Below are 18,600 nucleotides of genomic sequence, written 5' to 3' on the forward strand. Positions count from 1 at the left end.
TCCCTCCCAGGATCTTTTTGATCAAGAAGAGATTGTATTAGAAAACAGAGGTTGGTAACAGGAATATTTATGCAAGTCTTCATACACAGGAAAACAAGCCTGGTCGTCTTCGAAATGCTCTCCCATCAACCTCCTTTCAAATCAGAATCTTTGAATAACTTGTATCCTTGAGAAGAATCAGAGCAAAGGAGAGGGGACCTGCCCTCCTATCTCTTCTGGAAGCTCCTTTTATTCATTATGAAGACTTGCCTTTGGATGGCCAGGCCCTGGAATTTCGATCTTTTACCCTTTAAGCAAAGAGCAGGCCTGGGGAGTTCAGTTTTACTGGCAGAAAATGGATGAAGCATGAATAGGAGATTACTCAGTAACAGTGAGGTCCCCTCTCCTTTGCTCTGATTCTTCTCAAGGCTACACGTTATTCAAAGATTCTGATTTGAAAGGGGGTTAACTGTGAGATGGGAAGCATTGAGTATGAATATTGAGTGGCGTGCAGCTGCATGGGTCTCTGTGCCTGCTTGAGTGCTGACACTGTGTATACTCCATCCCCCCTCTTCCATACCTGAGCCTCCTTCCATTGCCAGCAGCACCTGCTCCATAAAAATAAAACTCACTTGCACGGGGCACTTACAGCATTCTACACCGTGGGCTTTGTGCTCACAAGAAGCCTATGAGGTATAGCCGTTATTTCGATCCCCATTTTAACAGATCATTTATTTATTTTTGGCTGCATCAGATCTTAGTTCACATGCAGGGTCTTCGTTTCGGTGTGTGAGTTTCTCTCTAGTTGTGGCGGATGGGCTCCAGAGCGCGTGGGCTCGGTCGTTTGCTGCAAGCAGGCTCTCTAGTTGTGGCAGTGTGGGCTTAGTTGCCCTGAGGCATGGGGGATCTTAGTTCCCTGACTAGGGATTGAACCTGTATCCTCTACATTGGAAAGCAGATTCTTAACTACTGGACCACCAAGGAAGTTCCTCCATCCCTATTTTGGAGGAGGGAAAACTGAAGACCAGAGAGAGGAAGTCCTTTGCCCGATGTCACACAGTTAGCTGAGTTTTGACCCAAACAGGTCTGGAGGACCCTTCTCCTTTTGTCCTCAGTCTTTCCCAACATCAGGGTCTTTTCCAGTGAGTCGGCTCTTCACATCAGGTGTCCAAAGTATTGGAGCTTCAGCTTCAGCATCAGTCCTTCCAAGGAATATTCAGGGTTGATTTCCTTTAGGACTGACTGGTTTGATCTTGCTGTCCAAGGGACACTCAACAGTCTTCTACAACACCACAGTTCAAAAGCATCAGTTCTTTGGCACTTAGCCTTCTTTATGGTCCAACTATCACATCCATACATGACTGGAAAAACCATAGCTTTGACTATATGGATTAATGTAATTAATAATAGACTATTAAATTATTGCACATTATGTTATAGGTACATGTGTACATATTCTAATGCATACAAAAATATCATTTCAACATGTAATTGGTATTAAAAATTATTATTTAAGAAGTTGTAAAGATTTCTTGGCCACGCTGAATGGGATGTGGGATCTTAGTTCTTGCATCAGGGATCAAACCCGAGCCCCCTGCAGCAAAAGCTCTGGAAGCTTGGAGTCTTAACCACTGGCCTATCAGGGAAGTCCCCTAAAAATTATTGAGACTTTTAGATTCTTTTTTTCATACTCAATTTTTCAATCTAGTGTGTATTCTATTTTATTATTTTTAGTATTTTATTTATTTATTTGGCTGCTCCCAGGTGGCATGAGAGCTCTTTGATCTTCGCTGGGGCATGTGGGATCTTTAGTTGCAGTATGTGGGATCTAGTCCCCTTACCAGGGATTGAACTCAGGCTCCCTGCATTGGGAATATGGATTCCTAGCCGCTAGACCATCAGGTGTGTTTTACACTGGGGTGTGTTTTACACTGACCTGCTCTGCATGCTCAGTCACTTCAGTCATGTCCAACTCTTTGCCATCCCATGGACTGTAGCCTGCCAGGTTCTTCTGTCCATGGCATTCTCCAGGCAAGAAGACTGGAGTGGGTTGCCATTTCCTTGTCCAGGGAATCTTCCCAACCCAAGGATTGCATTGCATGCAGATTCTTTACCGCTGAGCCACTGGGGAAGCCGTTTACACGACGATACATCTCAGTTCCAACCAGCCATGTTTCAAGTGCTTTGTTTACTGGAAAGGTGCATAATGCATTTTGTAATTACATAGATAGGGCTTCCCTGGTGACTCAGTGGTAAAGAATCCGCTTGCCAATGCAGGACATGGAGGTTTAATCCCTGGATCGGGAAAATCCCCTGGAGAAGGAAATGGCAACCTTCTCCAGTATTCTTGCCTGGAAATCCTATGGACAGAGGAGGCTAGCAAGCTACAGTCAGTCCATGGGGTCACCAAGAGTCAGATGTGACTTAGCAACCAAACAACAACAACGTAGATACATTTACCAACAAATAATGTCTTTTACTTAAGGTCTGTCTTTTCCTATTAGCATTTCCCACCATGAGAGCCGGAAGTCTTGTCTGTCTTGTTCACTGTTGAAACTCCAGTGCCTGGCACATAGTAATTGTTCAGTAAACAATGATGGCAAATATATAGAGCTCATCCTGTGCCACAGTTCTATGCATTTGACATATACCAACTTATTTAGGACTCATAACAACCTGGGGAGGAGGTATTATTATTATCCCCACTTTACAGAAGAGGAAAATGAGACCCAAAGAGGTTCAGCCATAGGCTCAAGGTCACACAGCTTGTACGTGGCAGAGTTGGAATCTGAATCCCAGGCTGCTGGCTGCAGAGCTCTTGCTCTTAACCACTAAGTATTTCTGGTTGTCTAGGAAAGGGCTTCTGAGGTGGCACAGTGGTAGAGAATCCACCTGCCAATGCAAGAGGTATAAGAGACGTGGGTCCAGTCCCTGGATTGGAAAGAGCCCCTGGAGTAGGAAATGGCAACCCACTCCAGTATTCTTGCCTGGGAAATCCCATGGACAGAGGAACCTGGTGGGCTCCAGCCCATGGGATCACAAAGAGTTGGACATGACTGAGCGACTGAGCATGAACAAGGAAAGGTCTGGAAGGAATGAATATGTGCATTCCATGTGGCATGTAGGCACATGTGTTAGCCCCATTGTAGAGAGTTTGTGTGCCCACCTGACCAGGAATACACCTGGGGGTATATGAGGGTTCCCGTTTGTGCCTGTGAGTACGGAGTGCATGTACACGTGACTGTATGAGCCTCTGTTTTTCTAGAGGGGTGGGGCAGCTTTGGATCCAGCCTCAGTTGGGATGTTTCCAGCCCAGAAGGGGTGGGTGAGGATGGGGCAGGGTCCTAGCTTCTGGAAGAGCTGGTGGAAGGACCACCCACACTTCATCCTGGAGAGTGTTTTGCAAATGAGATCCAAATGAGGGTCTGGTCCTCCACCCCAGGCCCCATTATCCAGAAGCCAGTTTGCAGAGGGAACATTTGGATTGCTTCTGCAGCTAGAGACTGGGGAGGGAGGGGGCGGCAGGAAGACACAAGGGACAGAAGCATATATTTATAAATTCGTTCCTTTGAATGTGGCAAATGTCTATGAATAGAAGCTTCCTAAATAAAATCTTATTCATAAAAATATATCCCTATAAATTCTTCATATTTGGTAACATAAGAATATGGTACATATATAGTCTTTATCAATACATTTATAAGAATGCGTTTATAAGTAAATGTCTATAAAGAGAATATTTAGTTCTCATGCCTTTCAGTCTCCCTGTTCTCTGCCCCTCATGGCCAGTCTCTCTTCTCTCTCTTCCCAGGCTGTGCTAAATGCCAACTCTTTTTTTCCTGCCTTTCCTTCCACAGGGGGAATTTGGGAAGACACCCTTAACTTTCTTTTCAATGCTCTTCTTAATATAATAAAAAAAGCAGTCAACAAAATTTAAATCTTTAAAACAAGTCAGCATGGCAAATTATTTTCTGTACAATGCCCTGCCACCCCTGGACGAGATGGCCTCCTGTAACAGGACATCACTAGGAAGGGACTGCCTAGGGGTGGGGCCAGGCACCCTCCCTGACTCCCACTCCCCTTTCTGCCCTGTACCCCAGCCGAGTGGAAGAGACCGAAGTGGTGCTGTCCCTGGAGCAAACGGAGCGACACTCTCGCAGACATGTTCAGCGGGGCAGCCCCTCTCAGAAGGATGCCCCTAATCCTGGGGACAGACTTGGTATGGGGCTAGGCTGGGGCTGGGTGGGGTTGTGTCCCCAGGACGCTCTGGAGAAAGCCCAAGTCCCTTCATCTGACCCACTTGGCCCCGTGTGACCTGCCTCCTGCCTCCTTCCCCTTCTCACTCACTCTCTTATCCACACCAGCTTCCTTAGCGCTCTGGGAACATAATAGACTCTTTCCTGCCTCAGGGCCTTTGCACGTGCAGCTTCCTTTGCCCAGAATGCTCTTCTCTCTTCTGCCCTCTCTCTTCTGTATTGCTTCAGTCTTGTTGTCCTGTGCTCTGAATCCTGCTGTGATTCCCAACTGTCCCCACTTTCAATTTGTTCCCTGCTCCCACTTCACTATACATTGGCTTCCAATAGTCTAGACCCTTCCACATCTGGCTTCTTTTTACCTCTTCCTTCTCTCCTGGTTAATGGCCCTCCCCCTCCAATCCTGGATAAATGAGTTTCCCTCCCTGCCTGTTCTTTAGGGCTTCACCATCTGCAAAGGGTTGCTAGCAACCCATGCTCCTGGGTGTGGTATGAGGTCACCCACATCCTTTCCGTTTCTGACTTAGAACTGGCTCGGGACCACATCTTGACCTCCAGGGTCCTTAGAACCTCCCTGAGGGTCTTAGGCCAGGTTCCTCCCCCAACATGCCCACTCACCCTCCCTCCACCAGAGCCAGATGGCCAAAGGCTGTTCTGTGCTACTGGAGAATCAGGTTAGTTTTGTGCCCCCATCCAGCTGTGTCAATCTGAAATATTAAAACACGTCCCCACCACTGGGCAGTTGCTACTGTACCTATCTACTGTGTGCCCCAGCTCCGTGTGGGCCCCTCCCCCAGGACCCTTCAGGGCCACTGAAGGGATGGCACCGGGCCCAGCATATCTTCTCCAGCACTCAGCTCCCAACGCTGTGAATGGGGTCCATACTGATTACATCATCAGCTCTGCTCCCTGAGGTGGGCAGAGGGCTCTGCCCTCAGCCCTGAGTGACCCTCCTGTGTCCTACGCATCTTGTGTTCTGCAGACACCTCTGGTCCCCGGATCCTGGCTTTCCTGCACCCCCCTGCCCTGAGTGAGGCCGCCCTGGCCGCTGACCCTCGTAGGTTCTGTAGCCCTGACCTCCGTCGCCTCCTGGCACCAATCCTGGACGGGACTTCAGTAGCCGCTACCCCTAGTGCACCCCCAGCCACACGGTGCCCCCAGAGTCCTCTTCCGGTAAGCATTCCCTCCACTTCAGCCCTCAGGATCCAGGCTTTTGGGTCTTTGGCTTGAACCCTGCTTTTCTCTGGGCATCAGTTTCTCCCTCTGTGGAGTGGAAAGGTTGGGGATGAGATGGAGTTGGGGTTCCTTCAAGATCTAGAGTCCAGATTCTTTCAACTTTTATCTGGATCAAAATGTAGGATGTTTGGTACTGGCAGGGGTAACCCCTCATTGCTTGTGACTAAACATCTGAATTTTGTGGCTTGCTGTGCACACAGCAAGTAGGATCTTAGTTCCCTGACCAGGGATCGAACCTGCACCCCCTGTAGTGGAAGCATGGAGTCTTAACCACTGCACCGCTAGGGAAGTCCTGGGTTCTCCGAATTTTAACCTCACAGAGACAAGAATGCCTGATGTTTTAGACTACTCAAACCTGGATTCAAAGCCTGACTCTGCCATGTAGAGCTGTGTTACCCTGGACAAGTGGGGCCTCGGTTTCCTCAGCTGTAAAATTAGGATAGTAGCACGTAGCCACCTCATTGGTTATGGCGAGGGTTCAGTGATATCATCCATGACAAGCACTTGGGAAAGACTTCAACAGACCATAATGGTTACTGTTTTTACTTAAGAGTCCAGAAAGCTGACCTTTGACTCAGGGGTCCATATTATCTAGTCTTGACTTTCCTTATCCCCACCTTCATGACCCCCCAAAATATCTTCTCTCCACCCGGGAAACAGACTGTGACCTTTGACCTCACCTTTACCCTTGGGACAACTGGACTCGGCATTGTTTCCCCCCAGACTCCAAGATCTATAACCCGCCAGGGCCTGAGTATCTTGGCCTCAGACTTCGGTCTTTTGAACCTCCGATTGTGCCCTGTCAATCTACACCCAGGCACTCAGGCTTTTGCACACCCAGGTTCAGAAACCCACATTTGCTGTTTGACTCGCTTGGTATCCCAGCTGTCTGACAACTAACCCTCACTTCTAGCCTGAGCTCAAATGTTCAAACTGCCTTACTGCCAACATCTCCCAGGCCCAAGATTTCCTTGAGTCTCTACTCTGTCCCCGCAGGCTGATCTCCCAGATGATCTCCTTGTGGACGTGGAGAATGCACACAAAGTCTTGGCCTCTGGGAAAGACCTGCAGACAGTGGAGACAGATCTAGATATCGCTCAGGTAAGGGCTGGCGTGGAAGGAGCGGTCTTTACCTCTGGGTTCTAGGTGACATATCTAAGCTTTAGAGAGGGATGGTGGAGTGGTTAATGAATAGAGGGATGGATCACTGAATTCACTAGGTGGGCGATAGTAGAGAGATGGATGGGTAATGCTTAGGTATCTGGATGGATGGATGGGTTGCTGGATAGACAGACTGTTGGATGGATGGTAGATGGAAAGTGCTTGGATGATTGGTGGTCTGGAGAGATAAGTGGCAGTGGCATGATGAATTAGCTGGCTATCACTCTGTAACACATTACCCCAAAACTCAGTACCTTAAAGCAAACATTTGTTACGTTACATGGTTTCTGAGAATTAAAAATCTGGAAGCAGCTTAGCTGGATGGTTTTGTCTGAGTCTTTCATGAGGTTGAAATCAAGTTCTCAGTCAGGGCTACAGCCGTGTGGGGCTAGAGGATCCACTTCCAAATTCACGCACAGGGTTGCTGGCAGGCTGCAGGCCCTCACGGCTTTGGCTGGAGGCCTCAGTTCCTCACCATGTGGGCCTGTACAGAGGCTGCCTAAGCATCCTCACAGCACGCCCGCTGGCTTCCCCCGAGGCAAGTAATCTGAGTGAACCCAAGACAGAAGTTGCGGTGGTTTATATCCTAATCTCAGAAGTGACGTCCCATCACTTCTGCTGTATTGTATTGGCCAGACAAACCAACTGTGGCACAGTGTGGAAGGCAGTCACAAACAAGTGGGAACGCCAGAAGGCAGTGATCCTTGGGACCCCCAATGATTCATTTCTCTCCCTCACACAAGGTACACTCACCCCTCCCAAGGCCCCCCAAAGTCTCTTCCCATTACAACATCAACTTTAAGTCCAGAATCTCATCACCCCAGTCAGGTCTGGGGGTGGCTGAGCACCTCAAATACAGTTCCTCTCAATCTGCTGGCCTCTGAACTAAAGAGACAAGTTGTCTGCCATCCACATTCCCAACATCCAGTGATGGGACAGGTGTAGAATAACTGCCAAAATATTCCTATTCAAAAAAGTGGGGGGAAGGAGAGCACTTGGGTCACTGATCCATAGCAGTTCTGAAATCCATCTGGGCAAATATCTAAAGTCCCTTATCATGTTGATGTATGGCAGAAACCAACACAATATTGTAAACCAATTATCCTTCAATTGAAAAAAAAAAAAACCTAAAAAAAAAAAAGTTCCTGGATCAGAACTCATTCCTACTATTTCCCAGTAGTTTTTCTCATGGCTCTTGGCTCCACCCTTTGGGCTCTTGGCAATTCACTGTCATCCTTCCTTTTTCCGAAAAAGATAGCATGTGTTGCAGCTGAGTGGTTTTTGTAACCTGCTTTCTGCTTAGAGAGTTTTGATGGTCCAAAGGTCCCTTTTCATTTTGTACCATCCCTTTCCGTTTCAGTCCAAGCTGCCAATGCTTCTGTTCATGTAAGTGTCTTTGGAGTTCACTCCACTAGACAAAAGCCATACCCACTAATCTCTGAGATAAACCCCTCTACTTCAGGCTTCTGTTGAGATGGCTGAGTAACAGAGCTCTGAAGTTTAATAGAAGTTCTATCGTTTGATTGAGAAGACCTACGAGGTACATCCTTAAACTCGAGAGTACCTTTTGTCAGACTAAGGATATTCCAGACACCACCTTTTGTCTTTCTAAGGTCTTTGATGTTGTTCATGCAGTACGCCAGGCTTCCTATTTCCCAGAGTTTGCTCACATTCATGTCCATTGAGTTGGTGATGCCATCCAACCATTTCATTCTCTGTTGCCCCCCTTTTCCTGCCTTCAATCTTTCCCAGCATCAGGATCTTTTCCAATAAGTCGGCTCTTTGCATCGGGTGGCCAAAGTGTTGGAGCTTCAGCATCTGTCCTTCCAGTGGATATTCAGGGTTGATGTCTTTTAGGATTGACTGGACACAGTAGTTGGGGACTAAATTAGGGCCGAAATACCAAGAGGTGAGGATCCTTGGGGGCCATCTTGGCAACTGGCTACCACAGAGTCCTTCTGCCCATTTTACAGATGAGGAAACTGAGGCTCAGAACCTTGACCTCAGACATATAACTCTGAAGTGGTGGAGCTGGGACTCCAGCCCAGGTCCACCCAAGGCCAAAGCTTATGCTCTTAACTGCCTCCTGCCCTCTGCAGGACGTCGATGCTCTGGATTTGGAGATGCTGGCCCCCTACATCTCCATGGATGATGACTTTCAGCTCAACTCCAGCGAGCAGCTACCCAGGGCCTACCACAGACCTCCAGGGGCTGTCCCCCGGCCCCGTGCTCGGAGCTTCCACGGCATGTCGCCCCCAACCCCTGAGACCTCCCTGCTGCCCCGCTGGGGGAGTGACCCCCGGCTGAGTTGCTCCAGCCCTTCCAGAGGGGATCCCTCAGCATCCTCCCCTATGGTTGGGGCTCGGAAGAGGTGAGCTGCAGTCGAGCAGGGATACAAAGGCAGTGTAGAGGGAACTTGCTGGCAGTCCGGTGGTTAGGACTCTGTGCTTTCACTGCTGAGGGCGCGGGTTCAATCCCTGGTTGGGGTAGATAAAAGGGAGGTGGAGAGAAAACCCCATCTTTCTCCTGCCCCCCACTTTCAGCCTCATCCCCCATCATTCCCCCTACCCTGACCTCTGTTCCAGCCAGGCCCTTGGTGTCCCCAGCACTTGCCACATTTGTTTCAATCTTGATGTCTTTGCCTGGGCTCTGCCCTCCTTCTGGAGCTCCCTCCACTGTTCTCATTGTTTATCCACATCCCACCAGCCAACCTCTCCTTTAGGATGTATTTCTGGCCTGCTGCTGCTGCTGCTAAGTCGCTTCAGTCGTGTCCAACTCTGTGCGACCCCATAGACAGCAGCCCACCAGGCTCCCCCGTCCCTGGGATTCTCCAGGCAAGAACACTGGAGTGGCTTGCCATTTTCTTCTCCAATGCATGAAAGTGAAAAGTGAAAGTGAAGTCGCTCAGTCATGCCCGACTCTTAGTGACCCCATGGACTGCAGCCCACCAGGCTCCTCCGTCCATGGGATTTTCCAGGCAAGAGTACTGGAGTGGGGTGCCATTGCCTTCTCCTAGTGACAGTTTTTGTCACAGTGAAGAGGACACTGCCATGGTGTCAGAGAAACTGTCCAGAACCAAGTTTCCTAAACACCTGAGAATCTGTTGAAAGCCACGAACTCTTCCCAAGAAACTGGACACATACACATACTGACACACGATTTCAAGTATAATTTCAGAGGATCCATGTCCCCCTTTCAAAGATGTTAGATGATTATTTTTCTTTAACAATTTTATTTTTGGCTATGCTGGGTCTTCATTGCTGCATGGGCTTTTCTGTAGTTGCAGACAGCAGGGGCTACTCTTCATTGAGGTGCTTGGTCGCCTCATCGGGGTGGCCTCTCTCGTTGTGGAGCCCTGACTCTAGGCATCTGGGCTCCAGTCGTTGCGATTCCCAAGCCCTGGAGTGCAGGCTCTATAGTTGTGGTGCACAGGCTTAGCTGCTCTGCAGCATGTGGGATCTTCCCGGACCAGGGATCAAACCCGTGTCTCCTGCATTGGCAGGTGGGTTCTTAACCACTGAGACACCACGGAAACCCCCTAGATCACTATTATTAATACTCAAGTTTCTGCTCTCCAAGTTGCAGGCATGAGCCCATTAGTCTCCAGGGTGGTCTCGTAACTACTCTTACGAGGCTTTCATGGGTACATCTCATTATTTTCCAAGGCTCTCAGCCTGGCGCTGGATACAGTGGGTACCTAACAAGGATTTGTGAAATGAGAGAAGAAGAAAATTAGTGAGTAGAGTAGGTGGATGGATGGATAGGTGGATGAATGGAAGGCCAGATGGATGGAGGCTGTATAGGTATGTGGGTGAGTGATGGGTCATTGGATAGATGAATGGGTTGTACTGACAGACAAATGAATGGACTGGTGGGTGTATGAGTAAAGGAATAAACAGGTGTTTGGGGGAGTGAGTGGACGCTCCTCCCTTGTGCACACTGGGGCCCACACCTGCCCAGGTTTGCTGGGCCCTGAGATTCTCGCCTGTCTCCCTCCAGGGCCCTGATCCCGAGCTCAGAAGACGAGGCAGAGAAGGTGGAGCTCCTGGGCATCAGGCCCCCGAAACGATCCCCCAGCCTAGAACCCGAAAACTTCCTGTTGCCTCCCCTCAGCCTGGTATGTGTGGGGTTGCATGGGATTCTCTGGCCCTCAGAACCAGAGAGGCTTAAACCTACTGTTTTCAGAGATGGAAAAACAAGGGGGGCAGGGGCTGGCTGAAGGTCAGATGGATGGTCAATCATCCCTTCAAGGGTAGGACCTTGATCTGCTGGCTCAGATCGGTATGAAAGGGCTTTGCAAATAGATGTAAGTTGGTGGTAAGTGCTAAGAAGAAAAAAATAAGCAGAGTAAGGGGAGAAATGACAACGGTGAATATCTGTAGGAAACCTCACCTCTCATGGGAACCACTCCTCCCCGCTTCCCCCACACCCCCCGGCAAATCTAGCACTGTCCTGGCCTTGGATTATTAGTGTAGCTTTAAGAGTACAGGCACTAGAGTCAGACTGAGTTGGGTTCAAATCCCAGGTCTGTCACCTAGTAACTCTGACACCTTGGGTGTGTGGGTGATGTCACCACTCTGAGCCTCAGTCTCCTAATCTGCAGAGTGGGGACAGTTACATTCCATAGGACTGGCATGAGATGCAATGAAATCAGGCCCTTAGCTGCTCCTTAGTGGGCTATTGATAAATGGTCATATTAAAAACCAACCAAACAAAAGCCTGAATTCTCAGTCTGAACAGAGCTGTTTGAACATGAGGGTGTAATATCAGGTTGATAAAGGTTGATAATATCAACAGTTTCTTACTTTTTGAGTGTCCACCATGTTCCAGATGCTGACTGCATGAAATGCCTAGCATGAGTAAATTATTCAGTTCCTATAGCCACTCTTGAATAGTAATACTTAATTTAAATTTTTTTCTTTAAATTTATGTATTTGTTTTTGGCCATGCCAGGCAGCTTGTGGGATCTTAGTTCCCTGACAGGGGATTAAATCTGGGCCCTCAGCAATGAAAGCACACTGGACCACCAGGGAATCCCCAATTATTATTATTCACATTTACACTCAAGAGGTTAAACAACTCTATCAGTCAGTCTGGACAGGACACAGAGAGCATGCTCAAATGGGGTATTGAGGAGAATTTAGTAACAGGACTGTGTGTAAAGGTGTGGGCAACACCCTGGGATTAGCAACACCACCTCTAGCCTGAAGGCACAGGGCAAGGCGGTGGTGCCCGGATCCTTGAGAGAGTAGGGTCCGCCTTGTAAGAGCTGAAACCTTGAAACCCAAGGGAAAACAAGGAGCAAAAACAGACAAACAAGGACTAGCAAGGCCGCACCTCGATGGAGTCCATGGGAGCAGGTCAGCCTGCTGGGGCCCAGGAGGGAAGAACAAGGCTCTGGAAGGCGCCGCACAGCATGTCTGGGACAGCAGCTCACCCAAGGTCAAAGAGCTGATAAGTGGCCACTGACCCCCACGGTGCCCTTAAGCACTGCACCATCCTGCCTCCTTGGATATGACGGTAATGATGGTGGCTTTGTCTCTGTCCCCTAGAGCTTCCTTCTGACAGGAGGACCAGCCCCAGGGAGCCGGCAGGATCCCAGCACCCACCTCCTGGAACTGAATGAGCCCCTGGGTGAGTAGCAACCTGGGTAGACGGGCCCTAGGTCCCTGTCTCCCATGAGAGGTGCCTTAGATGGCTGAGAGAAGGTGGGGTGATCCTGAGGGTGGTGATGGGCTGTCAGTGCCTGCACACGACCTTAGTGGGAACAGACAGCCCCTCCCGCTTTCTCGGGGGTTGGGGGGCACCGTGGGAGGAAAGAAGAGGCCCTGAGGGAGATGGGCTGGCCAAAGCTGCCCCCTGAGGTGGAAGTGGAGCCCAGGTCTCCCAAAGCCCTTGTCTGATTGTGCCGTGGTCATTCCCAGCTTGTGGCCCTGGGAGATAGTTTCTGCTCTGGAGTCTTGGTTTCCCGCCTCTGTGAGTGGCAGTGTGCTCAGTCGCTCAGTTGTGTCCGACTCTGCGACCCCGTGGACTGTAGCCTGCCAGGCTCCTTTGTCCATGGGATTTCCCAGGCAAGAATACTGGAGTGGGTCACCATTTCCTCCTCCAGGGCATCTTCCCCACATGCGTCTCCTGCTTTGGCAGGCGGGTTCTTAACCACTAGCACCACATGGGAAGCCCCTCTGTGAGGGCCTATTTTAAGAGTTCACACTTGAAGGAGATGTTCTGAGGACTTGTAGAGATGCTGCCGAGACTGGTTTCCTAAGAAACACTCAAGAAAGCACACCCTTGCGGTGATGCTGTTTTCAGAGCCCCCCTGCAGAGCAGGACAAGCTGCTGTGTCTGTGAGGCTCCCAGCATCATTGTCAACAGCCATGGCTCCACCTGAAACCTCTAGGCATCAGCCAGAGGGAGCTTTCCAAAGCACAAATCTGACCCTGGTCTTCCTCTGCTCAAAGCTCTTCCAAGGCTCCCTAGTGCCCTTCAGAAAGAGGGAGACCCTCAGCTTGGACTCTAGTCTCCGTGGGGTCTGACTGCTGCCTCATCTCAGAGGACACTCTGCGTCACATCCTCCGTTTTAGCCATGGTCACTGTGCCTCGATTCATTCTTTTCCTTTATACGTGTAACAAATATTCACTGAACACACAGTAAGTGCCAGGTGCTGCCCAAGGAGCTGGAGACACACGTGGAAGTGAAATAGGCAGAACTCCCTGCCCTCATAGAGCTGACATTCTAGTGAGGGAGCCAGTCCAGAACAGAGAAAGAAATAACGAAAAACAGTGCTGTTGGGGGAAAATAGCGCATGCAGTGGGGAAAGGAGTTTGGCGGTGGGGGGATTGCCATTTTATTTTTTTTGGCTGCACCGAGCGGCATGCGGGATCTTAGTTCCCCAACCAGGGGTGGAACCCGGGTCCTCTACATTGGAAAGCGGATTCTTAACCACTGGACCACCAGGGAAGTCCCAGCGGTCAGGCTTTTAACTGTCTGGGAGGGAAGACAGGTTGGGTGATAACTCCCCATTGGTTTTCCTTCCATCTTCCCCCACAGGCCCGGGCCCCTCCCTGCTCTCTCTCTACCCGGACGAGGACACGGCCCAGCCCAGGAGCCACTTTCAGCTAGCGGCAGGCTTGGCCCAGGCCAACTGAGTCAGGTGCTCTTCTCATCTCCTTTCTCCTCCCCAAGAAAGGATGTCAACCATGCTCCAAGCCGGCAGCCAACGCACAGGATGGCGGCGCCCAGAGAAGGGTTCCCTCTCCCCTCTCGGTGACCCCTGCCCGCCTCGGGCCTACCTCAGCCCCCACCCTTCCGCCCCCCACCATTTGGGGGCGCTCTGGGGTGGTCTCAGCTCAGTGACCTCTGGGAGGGGGTCCCTGGCCCCCTCCTGCTTCACTCAGGACTTCCCTTGAGGTTCTCAATCCTGGGTACCTCATCCTTTTCTTCAACTCTCTTGGCTTTATTTTCGGTAATTGGGGGTAGGGGAGGTTGAGGTTCAGATCTGTATTTCTGGGCTTTGGGGTGTATTGATAATCATATTCATGTTTCTTTCTATCCATCTTTCTTTCATTCTTATTTTTGTTGTTTTCATGGTATGTTTTTAATTGCTACAAATTGCCTGGGGTCTGTCTTTAAGAATGTGGGACTCTGATCTCCCCCTGTCATCATAAGTGTCAATGGGGAATGGGGCCCTCTGGGCCAGACCTAACTGCCTAACCACATCCTCCTCCACGCCCCATGACTTCTCATTGAGCCCTTCGTCTCCCAAGCAGCCACCTAGCTCTGCCCACACCTCTACTCTGGACTTCCAGCTGGTTCTAGCCTGATCTGGACACCAGCTCCAACACTGGTTTTCCTATCACAGGTGTAGCCTCCCGCCTCGGCTTCCAGACCATAAAACCTCCAACGCTTTCTGGTTCTAGTCCTCACTCAGCTTTTGACCCTCTGTGGTTCTAGACTGTGCTACTCCCAGCCTCCTCTGGTTCTAGACTGTACAACCTTCAACATTCTCCGGTTCTAGACCACAAACTTCAGGCCTTCTCTGGTTCTAGATGGTGTGCCCCCCCATCCATCTCTGGTTCCAGACTGCACGATGCCCAATGTGGTCCGCTTTAGCTCTCCCATCCTCCAGACCACTAGGATTCTAGATCTCTCAGTCTTCAGCTTTTTCTCATTCTGGAGTTCAACTTTCCAACTCTTTCTTCTTTACAGTCGCCAAATCTGTCTGGTTCTAAGGCTCACAACTTCCAACCCCCTCTGGCCCAGGACCACCAGAATCCTCTGCTTCTAGAACTCACTCTCTGCCTTCCTCTGGTTCTAGAGCCCTTCCCACACTTCTCCCTTGTTCCCAATGGCACATGCTCCCACTCCTGCTGATTCCAGCTCTTAAGACCAAAGATTTCCTCTGATGTTGTACCTCACAACCCCAAGCTCTCAGTTGGTGCTACTCTTCCTGATCTTTGATGCATTTCTTTCCAAATCCAGACTCTGTAACGTCTAGATCATTTTGATTCATGATGCCCAGCTCGTTCCTTTTCAACTCTAGACTTGAGACTTGCTTTTCCCATCAAAAGGAAGATATGAGTTTTATGTCTTGAACTTATAATTAGTACTTTCTGAACTAGACACCACATTCCAGTTCTCCTTCACTCTAGTCCTCATGATCTCTACCATGAGGTAGAGATTTACTGGTTCTGGACTATATATAAACCTCTACATCTTGCAACTTACAAGTCTCTGATTCCAGATCTGGTTATCTCTCTCTTCTCTGGTCCTAGAAACTGGCTTTAAATGTCTTCTGATTTCAGACCTCATCCTAGAAATTCCCTTGGTTCTAGACCTTACAATCTCCAATTCCCTCTTATTCCACATTTTATGACTCCAAATTCCCCTGCATCTGGGACTCAGCCTTCAAACATCTTCTGATTACAGACCTTGCTTTATCAACTTTTCTGGTTCTAGACCTTATAGCTCTAAGCTTTGGGTTCTAGGGTTAAGCTCGCCCAAATCCCTCTAGTTCTAGACCTTGGTCTTCAGACTTTTTCAAATTCTAGTCTTTATTCTTTATCTCTAGTTCTAGATCTCACAGCCTCCCAACTGCCTCTGATTTCAGATCCACATTCTTGTGGTTCTAGAACTCAGCTGATTTTAGAATCTGGACCTTGCCCTGTAGATTCCTCTGGTTCCAAATCTTAAGACCTCTAACTCTTTGATTTCAGACCGCACCCTCCTAATTCTATTCTGGGCTTCCCACCCAACTCAACTAGCTCCAATTACTACTCTCTGTCTTAAGTCTTCCCATTCCAGATCCTGACCCCCCAGGTCCTTGGGCTAATGGACCTCTCTGTTCTCAGTCTCATATCCCTAAAAATTCTCTGTCCCAGACCCCCCTCCACTCCCCACCTCAGTCCTCCAGACATATACTTACCTTTACTTAACTCCAAGTATCTGGGGAACCCAGGGCTCCCTCACAATCCAGGAGACTTCCCCAGCCGCACAGGCACACGCACAGCCCAATCTACATATCGCAGGGTGGGGAGGAGGCCCGGACTTCTCAGTACTCTGCCACCCCGTGTTCCCGCCCCTCTCCAAATTCCTTTCTACGATGGTGCTCTTCTTGGTCTCCCACAGGATAAAGCCTCACTCTCTCCACCCAATTCACTCCCTTTTTTGGAAGGCACTTCTCATCGTTTCATCAAGAGATGGCCTGTCCAGATCGGTGCTATGTCGGGGGGAGAAGGATCTGACCCCTCTCTCCCTCAGGGGGTGACCTAGGCTGGGCTGGAGAGGGGGGAGGGACCAGACCAGCCATGCTGGCTCTGAAACCCATTAATCTCTAAACCTCCATAAAGATCTCGCCTTGATAGGCACCAGAGCTCTGTGTGTTGACTCATCTCTAGGGTTGCTGCCGGGGGTGTGAGTGCACTGGGTGTCCATTTGTGATTCTGCGTGTGACACTGTTCCTACGTAGGTCTCTGTAACGTCGTGTGTCTGGTGATGTTTTCGCTCTGTGTGGGTCGCTGTGGCATAGTTCTGTGGACCTGTGCATGGGGAGGGTTGTAATTCCTCCTGCGTGTATTAGTGTCTGGGTGAAATGATTCAGCCTTATGTGTGTTTCTCGTTACTTTGGATTTCTGTGTTCCTGAGTGTAGAAGGCATTGTGATTTTTTTTTTTTTGGTACCTGTGTGTTGTGATTCTGGATGTGCGTACAGGAGTTTGACAGTACAGTTCTATGTACTGGTGTTTATCTGTGTGACATAATTCTCTGTACTTGATTGTGCATGATGTGCATTGTGCATGTACTTGATCATACATCAAAGAGAGATTGTATGTCAAGATTCATGTGTACATGGGTGTGCCTGACCTGCCATGTCACCATCATAACTCCTCTCTTATGTTCCACAAAAGAATCTTTTCAAAGGAAGAAAACCACTTTTAAGCTTTGGCACTTGCTGGGCCCTCTGCCTTTCTCCCTTCCCTCCCTCCTCACTTGGGTATCTCCCACTTATACTTTAGATCTTCGTTCAGACATCTCCTCCTCCAAGAAGTCTTCCTTGCCTACTCCTGCTGGTTAAGGTCCTCCCATAACCTCCTGAGAGCTGCCCACTCCCCCCCTACCCCCGCCCCAACCATCAACTCTAGGTACTCTGTCCCACTTTGAGTACTTATAATGGAAAGGAGATAAAAAGTACTGTGTGTTAGGCCCCCTGTCACTTTACATATATGATCTTACCAAACTCTCCTGTGATCCTAAACAACAGGCAGTTATCTCCATTTTGCAGAGAATGAAACTGAGGTTCAAAGAAGATGATCACTTGGCCAAGGTCACACAGCAGGAAAGGGCTGAGCTGTATTTGAATTCAGGATTCAGATCCATTACAGCATCCCTCGCCCTCAAAACAATAAAAAATCTAACCAACAGGGTAGGCTCTGAAGCATAGAGAGAGAGTAGAGGAGGAATGAAAAGCACAGGAATAAGGTGGGACAGGTTCATGTTCTGGCTCTGTGACTTTCTTATTGTATGACCCTGGGCAAGTGCATTGCCCTCTACCAATCTCAGTGTCTTTATCTGTAAAGTGGAGGTGATACTAGCTTGTAGCTTCTCGGGTGACTGTTGGCTGTGCTAGGGTCTAATTGCCAGGACAAGAAGCTTTGAGGGTGGGATAGCTCGTGCTATCCCCAGGAGGGGAGCGGGAGCAGAGCCTTAAAGAATTTATACTTTAGCATTGAGTAGTGGCTGTGGGCTTGGGAAAGGTGGCCCGGAAGGGTGTACAGTGAATGGGGATTGGGGATAGGAGTGGCATCTGGAAATGTTGCCTAAGGCTAGACTATTCAGGGTCTTCTAGCTCATCAGAAAAAGTCTCGGTTTTCTCCTAACGGCACTGAGGAGCCATGGAAGGCGGCTGAGTGAGGGGTGAGAAAGGAGATGGTGCAACAAACTTCTGAGTCTAGGGGATCCAGGGTACCTTTAGTTAATAACTTAGAAACTCTGACCCTTTCTTCTGTCGGTTTGAGAAACTGCCCATTTTCCAGAGAGGGATAAGTGAGGCCCTGAAGAGGATGAGAAGATTTGTTCAAGGTCACACAGGTACTTGACAATAGGGCTAGACACCCCCGGCTCGGGTTCCGCGTCAGGGACAGTACTGTCACAAAGAAAAGCCACACCCACCAGCAGCGTTCGCAAACCACCTACCATCCGGAGATGACGGCAGGGAGAGCCCACTCTAAGACCCCGAGAAACTTCTGTGGCTCGGAACACGGAACTTTGGGACCAGGGGCCACGCCGGGCCTTTTTGCCCGCGCGCCCCTTTTCGCCTCCCTCATTGGCTCATTCTAGGAAGGGCGCCGTCGGAGGCCGTCTGGTCACCTTGTCCTCCGCGCGCTCTACGGCGAAACGACCCTGCGCAGGCGCGCGAAGGGAGCTTTCGGGGCCCGCGCTTTACGACACTTGTGCAGCAGCGGCAGCGGCAAGTCGG

General features: G+C 49.7%; 1 protein-coding gene and 1 long non-coding RNA gene across 8 annotated transcripts in view; one reads left to right on the forward strand and one right to left on the reverse strand.

Moving 5' to 3' along the window:
* HIF3A (hypoxia inducible factor 3 subunit alpha) overlaps positions 1 to 16,498 on the forward strand; it is a 31,557-nt gene extending 15,059 nt beyond the window's left edge. For 5 of the 7 annotated variants that reach the window (XR_015146204.1, XM_086353246.1, XM_086353247.1 and 2 more), the window contains 7 exons: positions 4,080 to 4,198; positions 5,215 to 5,405; positions 6,465 to 6,569; positions 8,729 to 9,000; positions 10,629 to 10,746; positions 12,182 to 12,263; positions 13,678 to 16,498. Coding sequence is in view for 6 of the 7 variants with exons in the window: in XM_086353246.1 (XP_086209372.1) it covers positions 4,080 to 4,198; positions 5,215 to 5,405; positions 6,465 to 6,569; positions 8,729 to 9,000; positions 10,629 to 10,746; positions 12,182 to 12,263; positions 13,678 to 13,775 (985 nt within the window). In the remaining variant the exon portion in view is untranslated. The remainder of the gene's footprint in view (positions 1 to 4,079; positions 4,199 to 5,214; positions 5,406 to 6,464; positions 6,570 to 8,728; positions 9,001 to 10,628; positions 10,747 to 12,181; positions 12,264 to 13,677) is intronic. The other 2 variants (XM_086353249.1, XM_086353248.1) reach the window with 1 other exon arrangement.
* On the reverse strand, positions 9,779 to 18,544 carry LOC147354088 (uncharacterized). The gene is made up of 2 exons (XR_015146206.1): positions 18,318 to 18,544; positions 9,779 to 10,326 (listed from the first exon to the last, which is right to left on the reverse strand). It is a non-coding gene; the product is annotated as an uncharacterized LOC147354088 (long non-coding RNA).
* Between the last annotated feature and the right edge of the window lie 56 nt (positions 18,545 to 18,600).

This window comes from Bos grunniens, chromosome 18 (genome assembly GCF_055505025.1).
Source record: "Bos grunniens cultivar Pamir isolate PY7600 chromosome 18, Bosgru_T2T1.0, whole genome shotgun sequence".
NCBI lineage: Eukaryota > Metazoa > Chordata > Mammalia > Artiodactyla > Bovidae > Bos > Bos grunniens.